Source organism: Dermacentor silvarum, chromosome 6, assembly GCF_013339745.2.
Source record: "Dermacentor silvarum isolate Dsil-2018 chromosome 6, BIME_Dsil_1.4, whole genome shotgun sequence".
Lineage (NCBI taxonomy): Eukaryota > Metazoa > Arthropoda > Arachnida > Ixodida > Ixodidae > Dermacentor > Dermacentor silvarum.
The window spans coordinates 133,686,537-133,712,380 of record NC_051159.1 but is presented as its reverse complement, the minus strand read 5'-3'; the positions used below and the strand labels follow the sequence as shown (position 1 = coordinate 133,712,380).

The window sequence follows — 25,844 nt, the reverse complement described above, 5'->3', positions numbered from 1 at the left end:
TTCTGAAGTTATTTTTCGCGTTTTCTTATGTGAATCAATAAACTTCAAACGTCAACTTAGGAGACAAAGCAAAATACAAAAAAACGAGAAGGGGATAAAAGTGCATAAAGTGCTGTTACGTAAATAGAGGCGCTAACCTTTCCAGCCCGGCGTGCGGTTGCTCGTAGGCTTCCATTGAGGTGCCATTCGAAGCGACCCGCATTGATTAGCTGAGCTGCAGAAGGGGGCGGAGGGCGGCAGTGCAGCACCAGGCAGGAACCCGGCGCCACGGTAATGGGGGGTGCGGACACTGTGGCCGAAAACAGTCATTTTTTCAAATTTATAAGCAATGCTTCATACATTACCAGGTTTATTTTGACCATGCAGTTTAGCAATCTAAGTAACTTATGAAACCGTATTGGTGGAATACAACCATAAGACCGCGTGAAGTCAACAGATCATATAAAGGCAAGGAAAGCACGCAATGAAACTAAGAAAGCGGCTGGGGGGACAACCGTTGCCTTAACTCAATTGGTAGAGCATGGCACGCGTAATGTGGAAGACCTGAGTTTGGTTTCCCACTTGCGGCAAGTTGTTTTTTCATGCACTTTCATTTTCCTTTACCTTATCATTTCCATATTTCAACTAAAACCACAGTCAGCTTCACCTATGATTTCCATGGCATCATTATATATTGCTTACGTGTGGCTGTGTCTAACAAAAATTCGGGGTAGCTTGCACTAGTGGCGCAAGGCTAAAGACACAGCGGAGCTGATCGCTTTCTAGCTGGTCCTGGCTGTACGAAGTGATGCTAAGTTATACGAAGCAATGCCAAGTGATGCTAAGTTATACGAAGTGTATAAGTATTTCTTTGTGGTCCGTGACATCGGGGAACGCCTCGCGAAGCACTTGCAGTTCGAGTACACGTAGAGAAAGTGGGGCGAAAGCTATGCACAGCGTACGGGCGGCGCGCTGCAGACGACACACCGGGATGACGTCACGGCGCATACGCAGTAGCGCGCAGCTGGTGGGAGCTCGGCCGAGCCGCCGCCAGAGGCACCCTGCTGCAGTCACGGACGTCGCGAGCGTTCGGTGCTAATGCGGGGAAATGGAGAAGCGCGGATGGCGTCGGCAGCACCTCTGCGCATTGCCTCGTTGGTGCTGTTACAATTTGTTTCTCTCTCTCTCACGCTCTCATTTTCTCTTTCTCTCTCCCGAGCATAGTGCGCGACGCTCCGCGAGGTGGTTGCTAGGCAACGCAAGTGGCAGGCAGCACACATTACAGCCGGCTTAAACAGCTTCGCTGTTAAAGAAAAAATGGAGCCGGCCTTTGTGTGTCGGTTTTTGTCGTTCATAAGAGAGCGTGGCTGACCGGTTAGCGAGACGAGGGCAACAGGAGGCAGCGGTCGGCCGGTAGTCTCCATCCAGCAGGCGTACTGTCCAGCGTCGCTGGGCCGAAGGTCCGTGAGCTCTGCGCAATAAAAAAATCATTGCGTGTCGATTCTCCGCACTTTTCTACAACGCACTGCAAGCCAAAGTGCCGCATGCAAGTACCTACACTGTTCATTTTCTTTACGTAGCACATCGAGAACGCTTGCCTACTGGACTGTTCCAACCAGGACCGAAATGCACATATAACAATTATCCTGATGTTTTACTGTAACCGCTTACGAGCTCTGATAACATTCCAGAATGAATAATGGCGTCACATAGAGATCTGTAGCTGAAGATAAGCATTTACTTAATGAGTGTGCTCGAGAAACTACAACACAAATCTACACAAATCGATTTCTAGACCAGATGACATGTCATCGTACTGTTGAGCAGTTGACAATAACAGTTGTGAGGCGCTTTCCGGGGTAACCTGATACGCTGAACCCATTGTCAGCTTCACAATGCACGTGCATATTACGATGGCGCGTCACTACCGATTATCAAAGCGCTTGCCTACTAAAAACATGGAGCGTTCTCGAGGCAAAGTCGGAGGTCAGGTAGTTGTGGACAGAATTCCCCAAGCTTTTGCTATAGTGTCAGCAAGGTTTATAGTGAGACACATGCTCGGCCAACGAATGAATACTGCAGATTTCAAAGAGTTCTTATACAGAAATTATGACGCTGCCCATCATTACTTGACTGTAACAGTTACAATCGGGTTTAGTTACATGACTGTAATTGTAGAACTGCTGCATGGAATCAGCCATACAGAGTACCGTGGTAGCAGGAAAGCCTGGGGCGTACTGTACGCAACGTTTTACCCACGTGTAAATTTACCCGCTTATGTAAATAGCACTAAGTTGACGGGCAAAAAGTTGTCACGTGACAAAGGAGTGACACTTCCACAAAGCTATTTACTTTGCCACTCAACAACTCTACCGTGCATCAGTTTATTATCGCTTGCGTTAAGTTTATTCCCCGTGATCCTCGTCGAAATCGTTTCTTCCCTGCGTTAGTTGTCCTCAAACATCGGTTGGGCTGTACACAGTTATTGGGTTACACACGCCCATGCGTCTTGCCCAAATCGTCAGCGAGAATACTGTGGGCATGCTTACTGAAAAACGAAGCTGCAGCTCCTGCAGCTATCATAGGTGAAGAGTGAACGTTCACTCGTGCTGAGAGCGCTATGCCACGGCTGATTGCTCTTTTCTTTACCATGCGGCACAAGCGCACGACGTGGTGCAAAAGGACCATCTAATCACAATGCGTTCAATATAGAGGTAGCAGTATACAAAGCAGTTTCACTTGAACAGTGTTGCACGTATAGGCGAATAGTCACGCAGATATAAACCTGAGTCGGATGGCGCTTCACCTACATAATCTGTAACAGAAGCTTAAAACTTTTTTTCCTGAACGAATCCTCGTACGAAAGATTTGAAATCTGAACATACGGAGTAATCCGAATACGTCGGATTCTGATAAGGTTTGTGTGGAACTGCGCTGCTGCAACTTCGGTTGGAAGGTAATCAAAGGTCAATGAGCCGATTGGCATTTAGGGGTCATGGTGAAACCACAAATAAAACCACAAACAACTGTGCAGGGTGACATAAGTTGGGCCTTTTTTTTAAGTCAGATAAGCGCAGAAGAAATTTAGTTTTGAGGAAAGACTCCGAACATAGACGAAAGGAGATGGGCGGCTAAAGTGCACAACTATCTGCACCTCAAGATTGTGAACTCAGAATGAATGAAGAGGTCAAGAAAGTTGGCAACCAAGTACAAGGTAAGTGAAAGTTTACACAGACAACCAGGAGTCAATAAAAAGAATAGAGAGAAACAGAGACAGTAAACTGGATGCAAAGGATGGAATAAAAAAGAATACGGAGATTTACAAGTACGGCGAGAAAGAAATCAGGAGGGTAAAATCTGTGCGATATCACAAAGGGCACCAGCTTGCTATTTGAGGTACGAGCTGGCTGCCTGGAGATAAAAACATACCGGAGCAAACATTCGCAACAGGATGGGACATGTGTCTGCTGCAGCAAACGTCCTGAGAGGACTCATCATATCCTAATAGAATGCCAAGCTATTAACCCCGCAATAACCGTAACATACGTCCATCTTCAAGAAACGCTGGCATTCAAAGCTTATAAAAGCACTGAATGCCAGCGTGACAAGGAAGGTTCCTCGAAAAGAAAGCTTCGCAGTTGAGGAAACTTGGCGCTTGTCCGGTATAGCTTTGCAGATTCGTGATACATTCGGCTGGATGACAATTTTGCCTTTCACGACACTTCCTCCGCCTTGTGGGATTCCGCAGAACTAATTTACAATAATCAGCATCATCACCATCATGTATGAGAGCAGTGCATTGATTTTCGAGGCGCGAGTTGGCAGCCTGAGGACCAAAAACGTACAGGAGCAAATATTCTCAACCGGATGAGACTGCCACAGAAAAAAAAAATACGGAGACGACCAGCACATTGTAGTGGAACGCCAAGATATTCATCCAGCCTTAACTGTAGGGAACTTCCACCCCCAGAAGCGCTGTGGTTCAAAGCTGACGGGAGCGTTGACTGGTGAGTGGGCGAAATAGGAAAGAGACGTTTGAAGTATTGAACTGGGGAGCAGATGGCAGCAGGATCGTCACAGGAATATAGGTAGCTTTGCGACATAATGCAGGTAGGCTAAGTGCTAGATTGGCAAAGTCCATGTCATCGGTTTGCTGGCATCCGGTAAAGAGATGCCAGGACACAGACAGGCTAAAGCTGTCTATACGTTAATAAGAATATGCAACCCCCCCCCCCTCCTCCCCGCCCCACCCCGCAAGAACAAGCAAACTGTATATGATACGTATAAGGCGTGGGTCCGCAATAGCTTAATCAGCACCGCAAAACTTCAGGTACATCAAATCAAAACTTCCGGTGGTTCAATCGTGTTGGTCAAGACAGCGTGTGCTGGCTCACCGAGACGTCCTCCGGTAAAGAGCTGCCGGCGTTGGTCGAGCTGGAGCGGCCGGCCGTCATGTTCCCAGCGCAGCGTCGCCTCGGGAAAACGGCTCCGCAGTCGACCGGCGTCGGTGCAGTGTACCGTCGCGTTGCTGCCCGCTGGTCTGCGCAAAGCTGGCCGCACATCTGGCTCTGAAGGCGGACGCCGATCTCCAGGCCTGCTCTGGTGCTCGAGTCCGAGTTCAATATTGTGCTCGAAATTGAGCATACAAAATAGAGCGGCGAAAGGCGCGTGGTCTAGTGAAACTAGCATTAGCCCAGTTCTAACACTGATTAGCAAACGCTAGCTGCTTGCCAAATGCAGTGTCACGCAAATTTGTGACAGATTATAGAGCCACAAGATCTTTTCGCCAGTTATAGGGCTGTATGTAAATCTACCGGCTAAAGAAAGATTTGCGACGACTAGCAGCATGCAACTCTTTAGCTGTGTCGTTGCGAGATGGGATCCATAGCCATTGCCATCAATTGTAGAACGATAACAAGGATTATGCGAGATGAGCTTAATGTAGAAAACTAGCAAGAATCTTGTGGGTCATGCTGTATGCGTCTGTGATGAGGATATATAGAAGATGGTCCTTGTAAAACTCTGCACTTGGTGCTGCAAATGTTATATGATGCTAGCGTTAGCAGTTCACATCATTCCAATTTGTCGTAGTGTTCCCACTTACTTCCTTATATCGGCAGTCTAATGAGCTCTAGTGCTTATATTAACCTCCTCAAACACAGCAATATCCTAGTGAGACAATACTATTTAAAGGCAGTTCTAGTTGTCAACCGGTCTCTTAGGAACCTCAGAAATTGCTTCCTTGATCGGATAGCACACGCACATGCTCACATTCGTGCCAGCATTTATCTGAAAAAGGAAACCATTTCTTCAATTTGTTAACATATACGCGTCTTTAGGTTTCCTAAACACATACCTACATGTTTATCATCACGTTGCGGTTTCTTGTGATTGCTTTTCATCCTGGATTGCCATGCCATCTCATGGCATTTCACATGTGCTACACATTCACATTTCGTCTTCACTGATGATGCAGCAATATGTCCGACACAAAGTTTCAATCTTCTCAAAAAAGGCAGTGGCGAAAGAATGATTAGAGGCCTGACATATAGTGCCGCCTTTACACAGCTTTACGTTACATCCGGATATATACTAGCTTAGCCGTCCCGGTATGCCTAGAAAAATAATGAAAGCCGCCGTCCACGGGTGTGAATACTGGGTCTGAGGAGGTTACGCGTGAATGACATTTTGATGAAGGCGCATGATAAAATTGACGTCAGCATGCGATGTAGACACTGGAGTTCCATTAACGCAATTCGCATTTTAAAAAAGACGTGCTGCGTGCCCTACTTGCTTAGTCACCGTAGCTCGTGATAGTCTGAATGATTTGAAAAAGTGGGTCAACCCCTGCGCGTGTCGTACGCGGTACGAACTTGCCTAGCGGGTGTTCACTACACGCGAGATTAAAACTTGCAGGTCTCAAGATTTTCTAAGTAAATATAGTCGTGCTTGCAGAACTCAATACACGGAGCCGTTTATTAGACCAGAAAATTGTCAACCCTAGCTACTGCTTCAAAAATAGGATCATCGGGCTTACAGCTGAACCCTTCACATGATTGTTCGTTGGAAACTACGGGCATTTTTTGTTATTGTATTTAAATTCTATGGATGGAGGAAAAGCCCCTACTCGAATGTACGGCGTTGGCTTAGACATGAGCATCTGCATAGCGTCAGAACTTGTGCGGGCACGTCTCCACTGATCTTCATATTGTTGTGGCTGCTCAGGATTACTGACATGATGGGAATGAAGCGCTTGGTCTTCTGAATAATATTCGCTAGATAAAAGAGAATGAACTAAAAAATATGGGGACCTAATGGCTTAGTTATTTTTTATCCCCCATTGGACATGCTGTGTGAATCTTTCTTTCTTTCTTTCTTTCTTTCTTTCTTTCTTTCTTTCTTTCTTTCTTTCTTTCTTTCTTTCTTTCTTTCTTTCTTTCTTTCCTTCCTGCCTTCCTTCCTTATTTCTTTCCTTTCTTTCTTTCCTTTTTTTCTTTCCATCGATATAACAACCAGAAAGGAAGTAAACCTCGCCCAAAATAGACGCCTTTTTCTGACCCGTTTACAGCCAGTCCAATAAAAAGTGTAATGCATCATCCTTATCAGCGCAGTACGCGTAAAACGGCGAAAACACGCACAAAAATACCATGGCTGCTCCCGCCAAGCAAAAATGGGCGGAATCCTCCAGTCAGCCAAATTTAAACGACGCTCAATTAACGAGCACAACGCCGCGCTGCTGGCGCAATAATGCCAGTGCTTATTTTAGAGCGCAACGAGGTCAGATGTGGTGGCGCATAGCCTCCTCATTCGGGTCACAGGGCTGCACAGCAGTGACAGTCAATCAGCGCGCCATTCAGCTAAAGAGAATCCTCGGGATGCGAAGGAGAGGCTGTGAACCTGCAACTGCATTGCGGGAAGAGCGAGGGTTCTTTCCCACTCTCCCCTCGTCTTTCTCCTCTCCCCTCCATACGTGACAGGCCTGTGTTGTGGCGCGAAAGCGTGACTGGTGTGTCTATCACGTCTCGGGATGGCCAAGGGCGCGGCGTCCCGCACCACCCCTACGAGTGCGCAGAGCCTGTGAATGATCAGTCGCGGCACCATATGCGCTTCGTTTTGACGCCTGGGACAATAAGTCTCCACTGTGCGGAAGTTTTCAACATTCTTTATGCCCCGTTCTTCCTTCGCCCACTACCCCCGCTTCTCTCTCTCTTTATGCTTCAGCGCATGCGCTGTATACATCGAGACCTGAACATGAAAAACGCCGTGTCTGGGGCACGATTAATGATGGAGGATTATTTGGCAGATGTTGTTTTTGTTTCCGTCGTTGTCCGATTTCAGCGGCTGGGATTTCGCGAAGTCTTAATGATGGATACTGTGGGTTTTTTTGGTGCAAGAATAGCAGCTCAAGCCCCGGTAGTTTATTATGCTGCTGACCATGTCGGAAAACTGGCAAAGAGAACGCGACCTGCAGACAGGTCGTTTCATTTGTCACGAAAATAACTGAATAGGGTTTTTGTTGTGTGAGTTTTGGTTAATACGATGGTGCTTTTTGTCTGTCCTTTAGCGGTTCCTTTATGTGACAACACTGAAATATTTTTATAACGAAGTCATTCTAGTTACGCGCGAGAAAAAAATCTAATTGCAATAGAATTATACCATCGACGTCATTGCGACCATAGAAAACCTTCTCGTTCGTCTTGCGGGTAAATTAAGCGGCTGAAATTCTGCAGAGACTAAACTGTGAGCATAGTGACCTTGTCGTGAACAACATCTTTCATTTTCCTTCTAGCTCATATGATTAACCAGTCAATAAAACACATAAGCTATCAGCATGTTTCATTTCTCGAAGAGATTGGAGCATCGCCTTATTGCTTTATGGTCGGGTGAACGTAACGGTCCCTCCGTGGGATGTGTAGCACTTCTATAATAGAAGCATTCGTCTGATCTCAATTTATGCTTCAATTAGTTGATTAGCTACTCTCGCGAGTACTCTTCAATGAATTTGCAATAATATGATTACTTGAATGTCATTGGGGACATGTATGCTGTGTGAACATCATGTCAAGGTAACGTGCACGCTGACGTATAACTCACCTTGGAAGTTGGAAGCGACACCTGGAAGAATGTCCACACGTACAGTAGTCAGAGGTAAAGCGTTATGACTTACGCTAATTACCGAAATGATAAAGCAAGCGACACCTACACGCCCGTATAAAAATGCATGATGATTAACCTTTTTAGGTCGAAAACGCTGGTGGCATTAGCCTGCTTATATCTATCATAGCATACATCTTGTTCTTTCCTATGCCGAACTTCCTTTTCACTGATTTTATGCTGCTTCCGTTTCTTACTGCTTCCTGAATCTTTCCGACGTTTTAATCTCGCATATCACTTACTTACTTCTTGTTTATCAGGTTTGATAGTTCTCACAGTGAGTGAGCAGGTCTCACAGTGAGTGAGTAGGTCTCACAGTGAGTGAGACGCTATCATGCTTTGTCGTTTTTTTTTTAGCTGCTTTGTCACTTGGGAGAGCTTACCTACTTCAGAGCCTTACCTCCCACTTCAATTAGGCTTCTGAAATCCGTCTACTTACGTTGTCATTCATTATTTGTATGTTATTTTCATCTTCCTGCTCTAAAGCTGCCTATTTGTTTGCGAACACCAGCCTGAAATCATAGATGTGCTTTTACACTGATTACATCTAGGTTGTCCCGTTTCCTCTCGAGTAATCTTGCTCGTTCTCTTTTAAAATTTAGCACCAAAGAAAAGGAAGCGCAGTCGAAGACGGCAGGAAATAAGGTGGTGAGATGAAATGAGGAAATCTAACCTCTCTGCCTTTCTTTCTCTCTCTCTCTTGTTTGCGCTTGTTTCTCAGTAAGTTGACCCTCTTACTCAACGACCTTCAGTGGGCTTTGGAAGGGACCAATAAATAAATAAATTTCTACCTCTTCCTCGTTCTATCGCCGGTATTCGTGTTGTAGTAGTAGGAACCCTCCTCCAACCCATTCTCGCCTATTTGTTGGCAATAATTGTCGCGCATGTTCCGCAGATTAGACTACAAGCAAAACATCGTTGATAGTTTCTCTTTTTTTTTCTCTTTTTTTTATGTACCCGTACAGAATCAGTGTGTCGATACTGCCCCGACTCTACTGCCAACAATGAGCTCACCGCCGGCGAGGTCGTCGACGCAGGGAGCCAGGCGGCACAATCCGGCGTCCCACTGCGGTCCTTGGCAGGGTCGGCCGCCCCACCGTGGCGCCGGATTGTCGCAGCGTCGGGCTCGCTTGCCAGGGCTGCGGCCGCAGCGTCGAGCACAGCGCCACGGTCCCCAAGGACCCCAGCCACCATCCACGGGACACGCGCGACCGAAGTCGCACACGCGCCGCTCGCGATCCTGGCCACCGGCGCACAGCCGAGAGTCGGCTTGCCCTCCTGTCGCGGGGCCGACCACGCGCAGTGCTTACGCTGTCTGACCTGACCCCATTATTACGTATCCTATCGTTTTTTTACGTCGAAGTCGCATCACCCATCAACAAACGACTTCTCGCCGTGGTTTCTGGCTGCGCCCGAGTGATTGTAATCTCAGTGAAAGAACCTGCACACAATGGATGAATTGACCGATTCATTGATTGGTAGATTGATTGAAAGATTGATTGATTGATTGATTGATTGATTGATAGATCATCGGCCATCCGATGATCAACTACGATCATCCAGTTTGCCCTACTACGGTCATCCGTAGTAGGGCAAACAAATCTTCGCTTAAAAAAAAAACGTGGAGTTTTTACAGACTGCCAAAATAAATCATTGTTGAGCTGATTAGCCAACGCCGGCTCTCGCTTCTGCCGCGCCGCTTGGCAATAGCAAGGCGGAAGCAATTCGCTCGAGAGCATGTTACTGAGCGGTCGTCGTTTGCTCCTTCTGCCATTCTAGTGTCGGCAACGGCGCTAGGATTACACGTTTTCCTACTCTTTTCTATACTGCCGAACAGACATAGTAGCAGAATCAAAAGGAAAGGAAGGCACGAGACAAATGGGTTTCCGTGCGCTCTGCCTTTGTTTCCTTCGGTCTCTGCGGTTGCGCGAGGAACGCCTCGACGGGTTTCTTCGTATCGGGTTCCGCTCCAGTGGAGCCTGAGGCGTTGCACGGCAGGGCGTCTTTGTTCGTTCCTTTGGTACAGGCGGCCGTCAGTAGATTAGGCTCATTAAATGCATTTATTCTTGTGCTTACAGTAATGCGAGCCATTACGGGCTGCAAGTGATGCCGTAAAAAGAAATATATTACCTATATATCTGTCTCACGTAAGAATTGCCTCTATTCACCAGAGAATTCCCCGTCACGCAGGGGATAAATGTACCGTGGTGGACCCGGGTCATTTTTCATGCTGAGATCGGGAAAACATTGGTAGATAGAAAAGAAGACGAAGAATTTTTTAGAAATCTTCTAAAAGCTGCGAAAATACAAAACAAAATTTGTTTAATGTCTCCAGTTGTCTAAAAGACAGAGAATGACATTTCGCACATTACAACGAATTCGTAAGTCGCAGGCAAAAAAAAAAAAAAGTACAATTGGTACATTTGTGTATCCACCCATGAAAAACGTTTTGCAGTGAATGCATGGCTGTCGACGCACGCATTACTTTAATTTGGGAGGAAATGAAACGTGATTGTTGATAAAAACGGCGTGCCCGTGCGACGTCACGTATTTTAACTTTGAATTTTACTCCATGCTTGAGAGATCGGTGCGCTTTGCAGGAAGAAATGCTCCAGTGAACATTGTTGGTTCTAAAGCTTTCAATCAACAGCCAGTGAGTTTTAAAAATAATGCGGCAACGAGAAAAAAAATGGGAGAAATAATAAAATGAGGCGACAACACATCTTACATTCTTAACAAAATACGAAAATAAAGAAAGAATACAAATGAGACCGGACTCACAGCCTATGCCTCTATAAGACAAAGTCCGATTCTTTGAGGGAAAAAAGCCCTTTAGTAAGAGGGAAAGAATTATTACATTAACCAATTATTAAGTTAACTTACTAATAATACGTTTACGTTCACTTTATACAGCTAAGCTATTTTTCGTGCGCTCTAATGCATATGAAAATACTTTGATATTAAAGTGCACTTTCTGTACATTGTGTCGTATTTCATGTTTGTCAGATTGGTTATTTGCACTGTACGTAGCATTGTACGTAGCACTGCATAATACCCAGCACTATACGTATTAGCGCGTGGGGGTTAGTGTGTTTTCTTTTTTCTATAAACTGATTTATAAATGTACAAGATAGTTCGTTCTTTCAAAGAAAAACAAATATTTTAATTTTCTCCTTTTGCTTAGGAACATCTGCTATGTTTATCAGTACATGCTGCGAACTTGTCACCGTGTGCTTGAAAGGCTGCATTTTTGTATAATATGGGTACAGAGACCTTGGTCAGGTATTGATATATCTGTAGTTCCTGTACCTTTCTTGACGTACTTAAAAAAAATATGCATTTGAATCTAACCTTAACCTAACTCATAATGTGAACCTGAATCTAAAGACGCTTTAAAAAGAACTCGCGCAAGCAAATTTCACGAAAATTAACGAGGTCAATTAAGAAATTATAAAACTGTGCCAGCGTTATATGACTAGGAATGCTTTCGGGCACGAGGAATCATATACAGTGTTGTCTTTATTATTATGAGAATATATGTGCGGTCAAGGCTACGATATTTCAAATGCGCAATTAGTGCGCACTGTGCCCGTAAGCTATGAGACTCGCGAAAAAAACTGGCAAGTCCAAGCACAGCTAGTAATCACAGCTCAGAAATTTGAAACCGATTTATATAAGGCGTGAAATAGCATAAACGCAAACGTCGTTATTGAGTAAGAATTTTTTTTTTTGCGACGGAGAAATTCGAATATACATGCTGACCTAGTTCTCAAAGGACGGGAAATAGTCATGCAGTATTTCATCTTCTTGTGTTGATGTAACGAATTCAAGAAGTATGTAGAAGTCCCTCAAGATGTTAGAATGAGGCTTCTCGCAAGTTTTCGCACGCCACCTCACTGCCACGGACTCCATGCATCACCGCGCCCTTAGCATCACACATTTGCCTAGTTATAGTGACAAAGATGTGGATCGGATTGTTTCATTGAATTAGCCTTGTGTAGGTCGAGTGACTACAAAGCTCTACCTTGCAGAATTTACAGAAAGTTGTTTTTAATCTTCGTTTCCGTTGTATCTTTTTGTTTCTTTACGTTCCGAGATTTCCGCGCTAGCCAGCGTCGAAGCAATACAGCGGCACATGTGAATATAGATTCTGGGGCTTTGGTCCTTGCAGCAGACAACCCACCCACAACCTCAATTGAATGCACCTTGCCAAGGGGGTTGGATCAAGTCAACCTGCCGCCCCCTTGGTTTGTTTACTAAATTAATACCTCAAATGCCCCCCCTCCCCCCTTCCCCCAACACGACGATCACTGAATACGACACGCCGACTTTAGCCCCGCAAGTTGACTAGAGTATATCAGAGGCTCGGTGCTTTGTGGCCGCGGCTATGGCAATCTCCTATGTGAGCACAAGGTCGCGGGTTCGGTGCCATGCTGTGGCGGCCGCATTCAGATGGGGCGGAATGCAGAAACGCCCGTGAAATTTTTACATATAGGTACACATTAAATAACCTCACATGGTCGAAAGTAATCCGCAGCTCTCCACAACGGCGTTCCTCGTAGCCAAATGGGCAGTGCTATTTGTATCGCGCTAGCGAGGACTACAGCACGTTAGCGAGGCACTATCCGGCAAGGCTGAACAGCAAAGCGCTCTTGCACTGATCTTTGTGTGCGCGTTAAACAACAACACCTGGTCAAAATTACGTCCGAACCCGTCAACTGTGGCGTCTTTCGTGATCCCGTGTTGTTTTAGAACGTTAAACAACAGCCAATCAGAGAGTCAGTAGTCAAATCGAGCCCGTTTCATAGTGTTAATGTAAAAGGGAGGGTCCGGAGGCTATACGTGTTCAGGGAGTCGCATGTAAAGCTGGATGTGGACATAGTGCTCACCGGAAGGGAAGAGACAGTGTCGCGTTCGCGTTTGGACACCGAGGGAACAACTGCGCGAACAGTCGGTCCAAGCACTCCAGCTGCCCCAGGAAGCCAGTGCGTCGGTGGGGGGTGTACTTGTGGCAGTAGTAGAGCTGTGAGGAAAAAGTAACACAATGGGCACCGCACCCACTCTGTCTATGAGTCAGGGCCAGAATTCACAAAAACTTCTTACGCTAGAATTTTTCGTAAGAAAGTATTTTAGCCAATCCGGATGCCAGACATATCATTAGCTAAGGCGGCCAGCCAATGGCAAATAGAACTTACGAAAGAGACGCTTTGTGAATCTGGCCCCAGAATATCAAATTGAAGCTTTCAGGGCTAAAGCTTTTGGATTCGTAACTTGCACAGCACATTGTAAACTAGTTTTACTTCGATAAAACAACACTAGAAAAGCGAATTATAGCAATAACCTTTCGAAAATCGAAAAGCAAACCGTACAGACGATCTGAAGACACTCGAAAATACAATCGCAATGACCACTATAACGTAACCTAAATACATTCTAATTACATTGTTAACACACTCGAAACACAATGGTAGCGACAATCATATCACACTCGAAAGCGTACTCCCAGTGACGACGACGACGATCATCATCATCATCATCATCATCATCATCATCATCATCATCATCATCATCATCATCATCATCATCACCACCACCAGCCTATATTGATGATGATGATGATGATCGGTAGCGACGATCATAAGGCGCCAAAAAAAGATATTAAGAACGAGAATAGGGACAATCACTTGACTGCATAATATTTAACTAATGCTTCGCTTACACATAAATTCCAATGTGTGCGGTGGATCTTCATAATATACATATTATTTATTTTTTTAGTCAGCGTGATACACTGTGCCACCAAAGCCTTTTCACAATTGAAGTAGCTAAACAAAAATCTGCATTCAAGGCTAATATAAGGTTCCCAGATGTTTTGGCGAATTGTACTTCAATATGCATCCGTAATGAATGCGTGAATACTACAATAAATATACATCGTGTCTATTTTTTTAGGAGAATAAGGACTTCAAACGAACATTTTTCCTTTTTATGTAGCAAGATATTATGTTATTGTTCTGGCTTTATTTACCTTCAGTGACTATTTTAGTGACTTCAGTGACTTCAGTGACCATTTACTACATTAAAAAAGATGGCTGACTAATGGAGTAGCACACGAGGAATAAGGATTATAAACAGGGATAAGGTGCCTCAGAAAGGCTGGCCAACGTTTCGATAGGAGGGCCTATCTTCGTCAAAGGCGGCCTCGTCATCCTCGGTGGGTTAGTTTTAAAGGGTTGAACTCGTATTGTGACCTGCACACTGACCGGCTCTTCAGGGACCCCAAACGCACGCCGACCACGACTCCTCCGAACGCTCACTCGCCTTTCGCTCCCCCAACCCCCTCTGACGGTTTTTTTTCCCCTTTTTTATAATTTTTTTTGCCACTTTCTCGTTCTCCCGCTCTTGTCCCCTCGTCTTAGAAACCGCGCCTAGCCAGTCAAGCGCAGGCGCTCATTTTCTTTTCAGTCTCTCCCTTTACAGCCAGCCACAGCGGACATCGACGTGACGTCACTCCACTAACCCTTTAAAACTAACCCGCCGAGGATGACGAGGCCGCCTTTGACGAAGATAGGTCCTCCTATCGAAACGTTGGCCAGCCTTTCTGAGGCACCTTATCCCTGTTTATAATCCTTATTCCTCATTTACTACATAGTAATTTAGAGTGCTGTATACGAAAGTATAATCTAATAGCATGAACTTTTTGCTGACTTTTATGCTTGCTGTAGATGAAAACATCACTGATGCTGCGGCCAATAGGGTCGGGACAGAGAAAGAATGCCGACACATGACTCTCTTGCCCCTTGGGCAATACCAATGTATTGCTCGATAAAATATCACTCGTACGCATTTATTTCTTCAGTGCGAAGGCTTGCTTCCACCGGGAAACAAACCCATAAAACGTTGCATGCGGGTTCAGGTGGTTGAACGCACTTGAAAGAGTGCGTGTTGCCGTGTCAGGCTTCATTTCCTTCTCTCTTCTTTCTTTACGTCTCCTCCACCTGTGTCAACCGCCGCCGTCATCGATTGCCACAGCCGATCAGATTTTATGGCACAAAGCGAGCTTGAAAGGAAAGAGCCCTTTCACGCCCTGCCATTGAGATATAATCCAGGCAGCATTGCTGGTGCGTGACTTATTCCGATAAACAAGACCGATTCCGGCGAGTTCACCCGAGTTCGAAAAGCAACACTTGCTCTTTGAACATGGCTTCTTTCGTGTCCGTGGTGAAAGGTAACTCGCGCTTTTGACTTACGCCGGGATGGTTATAATTGCCATTCGCTCTTTAATTTTTGTTGCCCCACGCACTTATATCCAGCGGCCGTGCCCTACGTAATGAAAAAAAAAACACAAAAAAATTAAGCCTTGTCAAGAGCTTGAGCATTCGTCGTCATGAACATGTGCCCTAGGTTTTTCAGAGAATCCTTCAGTTTCATGTTTGCGCTCGCATAGCAAACACAAACACAACTGACAGTTGCACTGTATAGCGCTGTAGGTTAGCGCTGTATTTCCCACTGTACTCTGTCTGGGGCACGGTTTTAATTTTAATGCCATAGCATTTGCATGAACGCTCCAGGCGAATTTTCGCAATGGTCGTCGCTGTCGGCGTCGGCATGATGTTCCATATAAAGTCCAAGTATACGATGAGGACGCGCCCGGCGCGGTGTATGCTGTGGACGCGAGAAAATGCGTGCGAGTTTGAGCCGAGAAGGATGGTGGCTTGATGCGTGTCGTCCTGCCGCGCGCGTATTGCTAGAGGTCACGTGACTGATTGTGCGCGAAGTCGAAGTGGGGAGGGGGGCGGTGAGCAGGCGAGTGCGCGTCTCCTTCTCTAGCCTGGATAGAATGTATACTAACTCATGCCAGGCCGTGGCTGCGCATGACGTTGCTGAGCGCATACGCTTCTCGAGCGCTCTATTTCGGACGTAATCTGAGGCGGGTGCAAGTGTGGCGAGAAGAGATGGCTGATAGCTTCATGCGCGCAGTTTTGGAGGTCGCGAATTGTCAAGTTGCCGAAACGAGTTGCAGCGAAAGGCAGCACAATGCGCTCAATACCCACTGCTGGCGCTCGTCATCACGCCAGCGTTGTTACACCGAGTGTTCCCAGTCGTCGAGTGAGATCTGTTTATCTTATCGTGTTCACGCGTGCCGCAATGCTTGCTAATTTAATTGATAAGCGAAATGTTTAATGCACATTATACGGCCGATAAAACTACAAACCTTACTTCGTGTAGTTGTCTAACACTTTGCTATCACTATCAATGCTTTGCCTATCAGGTGAATTTGCGACCTTCTTTATCAAGACATTTTTTTCTTCTTTTTGGTTAAGACATCAAAGTAGCACTAGAGGCAAATAAGGACAAGTTCGTACTGATAACGAATATATTCGTTGTAAAGCCACAAATGCTTGCAAGCCAACTTATTTCACAGTTAAAGCCCTTACCAAATATTATTCCTTCTGCGCTTGGTTCTCCGCCCAAATGTGGGTTTCTCAAGACATGTTCGAATGGCCTTGTCTCCAGCCGCAAAATGCGGGTTGATCCAAACTAAAATAAGGCGGTCATATTCATATCCTTGTGTGTGGCGAATATGTGTTTTCACGAAACAGCACCCCAAAGAAAATATTCACACGCTCTATGCAAAATTAAGGGCTACGATAGAGCGGTGTACCTACATGTTCCCTCGGAAAAAGGGGGAAGTAGCCGCGTTTACATGAATGCGAAAAAATGCGACAGTATTCCATCGCATTTCCTAGCGCATCACCAGTGAAGCGATGCGCCAGCTTTCACATGTAGCGCATTGCCCCTTGTGCGACGGTGGTGGCACACGCTGTCACACATCGTAGCCAAGCATCGTTTCCGGTCTCGCCTCGGCGAGTGCAGCAGATCTGCGGAAAATCCCCTTCCCATAATTCCTAATGCGATGCGATCGCGTTTGTATGCACTCCGAAAGTCGACTTGCTCTTCTCAATCCACCTCTGTCTGGCGCCATAATTTGACGCGCTTTCCTAGCGCATTAGCCCCGTTTACATGGATGCGATGCGCTAGAAAGTTGATGTGATGCGACACGATGCGCCAATTGTCGCATACATGTAAACGGAGCTAATTGACGATTTTATGCTTTTGAACCAATAAACAAATAAATAAATAGAAAGAAAGTGCGTCAGTTGCTGCGTGGCTTTATGGTCGCGCTAATGCTCGCTGTAGTATTCCATCGCCACCCACGTTTCTTAATCTTTATTTTCCGCCTCTCTACTCATCCCTTCACCCTATCCACATAGTAGCAGACCACAGACCTGTTCTTCTGGTAGACCTCTCTATATTTCCCAAGTCTCTTTCCTTCTGTGGGATGACAAATTATCCCGTAGACGCTTGTCCTGTAACATCACTATACCTCTGTAACAAGCCTTGAAGCATGCGAATCACACCTCGGAACGTCCACAAATCACGTGGAAATTCTCATGGGGCATTCACACCGGCGCGTTGCAGAGGTCGCGCGAGTAAGTTGGTCGCAAAGCGGTGGTCTGACATGGTCGCTTTGGTCGCGAAGCGACTGTTTTTGTGCAATTGCGCCCTGACCAATTTTTCAGCCGCGCGACTGGAGTCGCACAGCTTCTGAACCAATCAGCGGCGCAGGAGCGGGACGTGCGTAAACCTTGATGCTTACTTTATGTGGCAATGACGGTGCGAGCAGATGGGTTGCCAGTCGTTCGCTGGTGTGGGCACCTGTCGCCGTGGGTAGTTTCTTTGTTGCCAGCCGCGGTCGGTCACACGACCTCTGTCAGTCGCCATGTGTGAATGCCGCCTTACTGCTGCAGTAATAGACGACGCTGTCTTACCTTGCCAGATGGGTGGACGGCATAAGTGTGACGACAGTGAGAAGCCAGGCTGCCATGGCAGCCATTCCATCGTCTCGATGACGCTGGTGGTGCAAGCTTATCAAATTTAGTGCTCACGTCGCACGATGCTTGCACGTGCGTGGCGCAAGAATGCTATACTGTGCCTGTAGTGTTTCTATTACAGCAAGTCACTCTCGCCATTAGTGGAATGCATCGCTCTTGGTTTGGTTTGGTTTGCCTTCTATGATGGTGCATACCCACTGCCGGGGATTGGCCAAGATTTGGACGATATTAGGAAATTGCTGCTAATACTTAAAGTGGTAAAATGGTCAGGAGGAAACTTTTCCTGCGTCTACCGCTTTTCCAGCCACAACAAAATACTTTTAGCAGCCACAACGCCATGACATCATATTCACACCACAATATGCTTCCTAATCAAACCCAGCTACCGGAAACGTCAAAAGAAGCGGTGTTTCTTATAAGTCAGGGCATGACACTAACATTTACCTTCCAGATTTTTTTTTTTTACGGCGCATGACACAGTAACGTAAATGACGAATACAAGGAAAGAAAAGTTAGCGTAGCTTGCACTGGAGGCGCAATGCTAAAGAGATAGTGGAGCTGATGAGCACCTAGCTAGTGATAGCTTTTGGGCTAGGCTAAGCACTACCAAGTCATCCCCAGCATTTTCCGGAATTTATTGATTATTGATCGATTATCGATTAGCTATTGATTGGATATGGATTGGCTATCGATGACTGAATAAGCATAAGTAGTCCCTACCATGCTTAGCTAGACTAGCCAGGCTCAGCTTCGCTAGTTCACAGGGGTATGTGCCATTGCGCTAGGACCCTTCCTGCCCTGCCGCCAGGATCGGCCCACATTTTCTGTTCACGGTTGACACATAACGACTGGATTAAACAGCTCCGCTGTGAAAAAAACACACACACACATTCAGATTACGCCCGCCGCGTCTACCAAATTCAAAGGAAAGGTAGATACATCAAATGCATCAATGCCGGAACACTAAAAGTATAAATTCTTTTAGCTGGCTTTTTAGGGAGGAAGCTGTCGAGAACAAGATACGATACATCAAGACGCTGACTTTTGGTGGAATGAGCCTGCTAACTTCTCCTCTCATTTCTTCCTCTTCCAGGTCGCTGCTGAAGTAAGCATTGACCACACAGTATTCCACGCACAATGAAGGACGCATGAATGCAACCCAGCCAGCGTAAATTAATTGCATTGCTTCGACCAATATTCTGTCACTTGCAAGCATTTCATGTTCTTAGTTAGGTCACTACAGCCTCAAAATCCAAGCAGCGTGATTTACTGCTCGGGTCCACCAGCAGTGAACCTCTCTGTGACATTGAATATAAGCACCAAAGCTCTGAGCCTTACGAGTCGGTTACGTGTCGGTTACGAGTCCCAACTAAACAGGAACAAGGTGCTTGCTTAACAGGCAGAGTTGCCCGTTGAAGGCCGTACGGCCATGTAACTTGCCTCTGCAGCCGTTCTCGCAAGGTGTCTGAAAGCATAATGGGCATTCAAGTTTCATTACAGAACCGACACTGTAGTTTAATCACCTAAATTGGGGGTAGTTTTCCTCCGCAATTCAACAGAACTGCACCGAGAGAGTTTGCAGATGGCATCCTCCCTACCTCTGGCCGCCATACGCATGCACATAAATAATTCCTGTAGCACGGCGCCGGAATTCGTTCCCTTTATGCGCGAGTGTGTTTACTTTGTGAATCATTTCTCTTACACGCGTGCGCTCCTGTGTATACACAGGAGTGCACGCAGAAGCATACATAGCAGAAGCATAGGCACGCAGAAGCATACGAAAGAGACCGGAAACTGTTTAGTGAAACGCAGAAAGGTTTGCCAGATTACTTTTTTGTTTATATGTACGTTGGGCTGAAACGAAGAGAGGAGAGGGGGGGGGGGGGGAGGTGTGGTGGATGAAAGTGGTTTTAGAGAGAGAGAAAAGAAGAGCCGATGTGAAAGCACACATGTACTCCCATTAACTTCCAGGTTTCTGTGCGCGCCTGTTCAGGTTAATAAAACTCGTAATACTCATTAATAATTATGTATTGGAATGCCGCAACCTTGAAACATTTTTACAGCAGTGAACATGCAATAAAAAATAAGGATGTAGGAGTAGCCAGAAATATGAGATCACTTCTTACTCCTTTTCTTTTTAGCCTGCAGGAAAGCCAGGAACAACAGCAACATATGAAGTGCAGCAGTCTGAGCCAAACTCAGACTGAATAATTTACCGCTTGGACTACTTCGTATGATGGCGCAATACCTGGAACGATCTTTCCGACGCCGTCTTTATTGAAACTGGTTTCGGACCCAAACAACATCTGAGCTGGAAGAACGCATTTGCGGCGCAGGCTGCGATCGGCGCGGGGTGCGAGCGCCACTGACGGCTCACAAACTCATCAACACATGGCGGTCGTCACGGCATGAAAGTGTGAAACGATAACACCGAGAAAAGCGGACGGCCCGCCGTCGTGTCGTCACGCACTGCATCTTGCGGCCGATGGTCTCTGTCACGTGGCGCGGCTTGGTTTCGGTGCTGCAGGCGCTTGGTTGTGTCTCGTATCCAACGGCGGTACGCGGCCACGCGCACGAACACGGCTGGTCGGCCAGGACGACCGCAGCCTGCGCCCCAGGACACAAGGCCTGACAGCTGCCAGCGGCCATCGCTACGTTGACACTGCAGCGGCCCTCCCGAGTCACCCTGGAATCGGTTGATTCGATATAACGAAATCAGACAGCGGATTCATTCACCTGAATACTCATACTACAAATATGCGAAAAACAAACATCGTCCACTGAATAAGAATACAAAAAAAAAGAAAAAGCCGGCAGATCCCACGCCCTGTGGGAATCGATGTTATGCGAAGCAGAGTTCGGAGAGCCGACCAAGTTAACGGAGCGACCATGAGAGCACCAAGACGTAGGCGGCTGTTTCATGACCTAGATGTCACGCATGTCATGACATTCACGTCATAACCTATCATTTATATCCGAACCCATTTCACTGGCTTTTGAGTGTTAATCTCTTTTCACTGAGTCAGTCATTTTTGCTGAGTCATGCTCATGACTATGACTTCTATTATCATCCTCTAGTGTTTCCTTCGCTTAGTACCCATTTCCGAACCCATTCCAGTTAAATACCAAGTTAACGAAACGACCATGAGAGCACCAAGAATAAGGCGGTTGTTTCATGACCTACATGACACACATGTCGTAATATTCATGTCATAACCTATTATTTATGTTCGTCCTACACTCTTCTCATACTATGTCCATTTTAGTACACACCAGGTTAACGAAACGACCATGAGAGCACAAAGACATAGGCGGCTGTTTCATGACATACATGACACACATATAATGATATTCATGTTATGACCTATCATTTATGTTCGTCATACACTCTTGTCATACTATGCCAATTTTGGCAACTACCAAGTTATCGAAACGAGCATGAGAGCACCAAGACATAGGCAGATAGATAAATAGACAGATAGGTAGATACTGACAAAATGGCAAATGTTCGTCAAGAAATGCTACGCACTAAAAAAAAAAAAAAAAAAAAAAAAAAAAAAAAAACTAATCTACAAGGCATCTAGAGCTGCTTGAAAAATTACACTTCTGATGATTGTTGAACGAGTAAAGCAATTTAAGCGCTCGTACTTTCGTAATATTGGCTCCACTTTCCAAACACAAGAGCGAATATAGGATGAATATAGGATGATATAGGAAAGCACATAGGTACGTCATTTTTGGCTCCGAATTATCTTTAGCTTCATCGTATAAGTACCTTGGTATCACAGTGACTAATGACCTCAGCTAGTCACATCATATAGGAAGCATAACAAATGAAGCTAACCGTGTCCTTGGCTATGTCCGGCGTAACCTTAAGTTTACCCCTCCTCACGTAAAATTGCTAACGTACCAAACGTTCATTCGTCCCAAGCTGGAATACGCATGCGCAGTTTGGGACCCGTACCAGATTAACCTACAGAAATCTCTTGAGTCTATTCAAAACCGTGCTATTAGATTTGTCTTCTCAGATTATTCATACTATTCTAGCGTCACTGATCTAAAACATACGGCTAATCTTCCCAGTCTTGTGTCACGCAGAAAAATAGCGCGCCTGTCCCTCTACCACAAGTTTTATCACTCGTCTCTTGCTCACTCGATTATCGTACCTGCTCATCGCCTTTCGCTCCGCAACAGTCACTCTAAAGCTGTATACCCACCACCTGCGCGCACTACTGCGCACCTCAACTCATTTTTCATTCGAACAGCGAATGACTGGAATCATCTGCCCACCGACGCTGCGCACCACTGAAACCCGTGTCACTTCAAGTCATTCATCGAAGAACTCGTACAAATGTAACCCACCCCTCATGTAATACCCCATACCAGGGGCATTTGAGGTATCAATAAATAAATAAATAAATAAATAAATAAATAAATAAATAAATAAATAAATAAATAAATAAATAAATAAATTTTTTTAGAGCAGCTCCTGGGGGGGGGGGGGGGGGGGGGGGTTGTGTTAAGCGTCGGCGTCCCTCGGCGTCCTCGGCGTAACCGAGCGAACAAGCACAGCGACTGATGAAAGAGCGAACGCGGCGCGCAGCGGGATATGAAAGACTACACGAGCGAAGAGAGTGCGAGGTTGCAAGCGAAGGAGAACAGTGCATTGGAAGCATGAGGAGGTAAGCGGAGGAGGAGAGTATGGCGAACGGGTGAGGAGGAAAGTGGACTGCCGAACAAGACGTGCTTCACGGCGGCGACCAGACATATATGGAAACAAAGTGTTGGCGTGCGATTCGGACCAACTGCGCATGCGCAACTCCGCCTGCGCTGCCACAGCTAGAGAATGCGCTACGAGCGAGTCACGGGTTCCCATGTTCACATTTTCTTTCTGAACAATGAGCGACGCAACCAGTGGAAATGCTTCGTCTGCCGCTGCTGCTAAACTAGCTGCCCGAGCAGAAGCTCAGCGCCGCCACCGAGATGACCCTGTCGTTCAGAATCAACTTCTTTGTAAAAACATTACGGAAATTCTAAACACCTAAACAGCTGTGCTCAAAATTCGCATTACGGAGCATCGTAATCGTCGGTGATATATTTTTTCTTTCGTGCACCTTGTCCCGCAGCACAGATGTGCACAGTAGAATGTCGGTAAACGTAAACCGCTTAAACGAAATTACTGCGCTAGGAACGGAGCAGCATCCTTATGATTGGTTGGCTTTGCATTCCTCTTATAGCCTGAATTCTTTCGCCTGAAAAAAAAAACATTGGTATTACAATTATTAATACTCACATGCGAGGTAGGAATATACAAAATTACTCTCACACAATTTGCTAACGCGCGTGGAGTTTTCATACTCGTTTAAGGAAAACTGTAGCGGGCATCTATATAGCACAAAACAATGCCTTTGTATTCGCATGTTTTCGCACTCAACAAACTTAAACTTAGCAGGTGAACCGTCTCGCCCCATGTGGCAGTCTGTAAAACAGTCGGTAATGCAGAGATCGAGGCTTCAATTTATCTACCTAATTGGATTCCGCCGCTACGAGTGTCTTGGAAGTATTTACCCTCGTTGGAAGCACCATACCCAAAGCATTGTTTTTACAGTCAGAGCTGGCAACACGCTGACGGTGTTCTTCCTGGATGACCACACACGACGTCAAAATGGGAATTTCTCTTGCTTAATTGTTTCATTTGGATTTATGAGCTCAGATTTCCTATGACACGAAACCGCGATAACAGGCTAGACGAGGTTAAGTCAATTGTGAAAAAAAAATGGTGTACGGAATAGCATTTTTCCAAACGTCGGGTATGCTGAACTAAAACGTATTACCGCAAGTGAAGCTGAGCAGCCAATGTCAGCAGCACTGTGACAAGCATCACTATTTGCGCCCTTCCTCCCTGCCTTTCCTTCCTTCTTTTTTCCTACTCCTCCTCCTCCTCACCAGTTGTATACGTTATCGTCAAGGCGGCATTTGCTCTTTTGTTGGTGCCGTTAGCCGCCCTGTAGTGGTTAGCCTGGTCCTACCATGGTTGTGGCTCGCTGTGATTTCTTTTTATTGGCAATATTGAGCTTGATTCTTGTTTCTGATGGTGGCACAGGAACGCCAGCACAGTGCGCACGTGCTAGAGACGAAGATCAAAGTTATCGATTACTTTGAGAGTAGTTGCTTCATTAGGACAGCTATGTTTGTTTATTATTTGACTTTTTTTTTCATTTTGTAATTATGTTTTGTGCTTCTATTTTTCTTTTTGTAATTATGTTTTGTGGTTTTATCACTAGACAGTGGCTGCGAGCACATGTAAACTTTGTAAGAAGAAGCTTTGCAATCACATCTGCTTTACCTAGTTTCTGCTGTTGATAGCTTATGTGTGCCCCTGAGCTGAATAGTCGACTCGGTAAATGAAACTCCTGGTAAGCGGAACTTATTTACTTCGTCCCTTGATGTTCCGTTTAACGAGAATCTACTGAATTGAAATGAAATCGTGAAATCTCTCCACACTTACAAAGTGATGGACAGCGGCCGAGCTAGGGAAGCCTAAGCCTAGAGTAAACGCTTCGATAACGGAGCGGTCGTTGACTTCACTCTACATTTCTCTCGTTCTTTGTATTTAAAGTGATACAGGATTTTGGCTTGAGAAAGAGTGAAAAACCTGAACACACACACACCCACACGCACACACACACACACCCACACCCACACGCACGCGCACGCACACACGTTTTTTTTTTTAAATCTTGCTTAGTACAGGCCCAACGGCATAGTTAATAGTGAATACCACCTTAAAGTGATGATCAGGCATAGTTGAAGAGGGTGAAGTAGCGAAGAAAGGAGCAGTACATGGCGGTGCATATGGTAGGGGGGGGGGGGGGGGAGGGTGCTTGGGGAACGCGTACCTAACTGGCACCAGATGATCTCCAGAATGCACTGCAACTCTCTGTTAATAGCGCGAAAATTGTGCAAGGCACTTCGAAGGCTTTCACTAAACGGTATTCATGAGATTCGGCTTCTCCGCAATATGAGACGTTATGAGGAGAAGCACGCTTCAGTCATACCTTTCGTATTGCACGGAGTTACGCGTGCATGCAAGGGTGCGTGTGCGTGCGTACGCGCGTATGTGTATGTGTTTGCGTATGCGCATGTGTGCGAGAGCGTGCGTGTGTGCGTGTGTGTGTGTGTGTGTGTGTGTGTGTGTGTGTGTGTGTGTGTGTGTGTGTGTGTGTGTGTGTGTGTGTGTGTGTGTGTGCGTGTGCGTGTGCGTGTGCGTGTGCGTGTGCGTGTGCGTGTGCGTGTGTGTGTGTGTGTGTGTGTGTGTGTGTGTGTGTGTGTGTGTGTGTGTGTGTGTGTGTGTGTGTGTGTGTGTGTGTGTGTGTGTGTGTGTGTGTGTGTGTGTGTGTGTGTGTGTGTGTGTGTGTGTGTGTGTGTGTGTGTGTGTGTGTGTGTGTGTGTGTGTGTGTGTGTGTGTGTGTGCGAGAGCGTGCGTGTGTGTGTGTGTGTGTGCGTATGCGCATGTGTGCGAGTGCGTGTGTGTGTGTGTGCGTGTGCGTGCGTGTGCGTGTGCGTGTGCGTGTGCGTGTAAAATAGGAGTTTATATCCTGCGCATGCACGTTCACTTTACGTTATTAACTCGGGATATATGTATATTGCGCAAACGCAGAGAAACGTTAGCGGGGAACTCCTCACATGACAGGGACCCCGGCCGCCTTTCCAGAGGCCTGCGCACAGCAGCCAGCGGCGTAGAGCTGCGGCCCACGGATAAGCTCGCCGGCACAGGTCCCACGGCAGCACCGGCAGTGCCGCCTGGTGCAGTTG

At 46.1% G+C, this 25,844-nt stretch overlaps 1 protein-coding gene across 1 annotated transcript; it reads right to left on the bottom strand.

Moving 5' to 3' along the window:
• Positions 1 to 19,972: 19,972 nt before the first annotated feature.
• LOC125946341 (brain-specific serine protease 4-like) lies at positions 19,973 to 25,844 on the bottom strand (the record flags this gene model as incomplete). The annotated part of the gene is made up of 2 exons (XM_049669130.1): positions 19,973 to 20,715; positions 25,716 to 25,844. Coding segments are annotated over 2 exons (414 nt in total), but the record flags the coding sequence as incomplete, so codon positions are not given.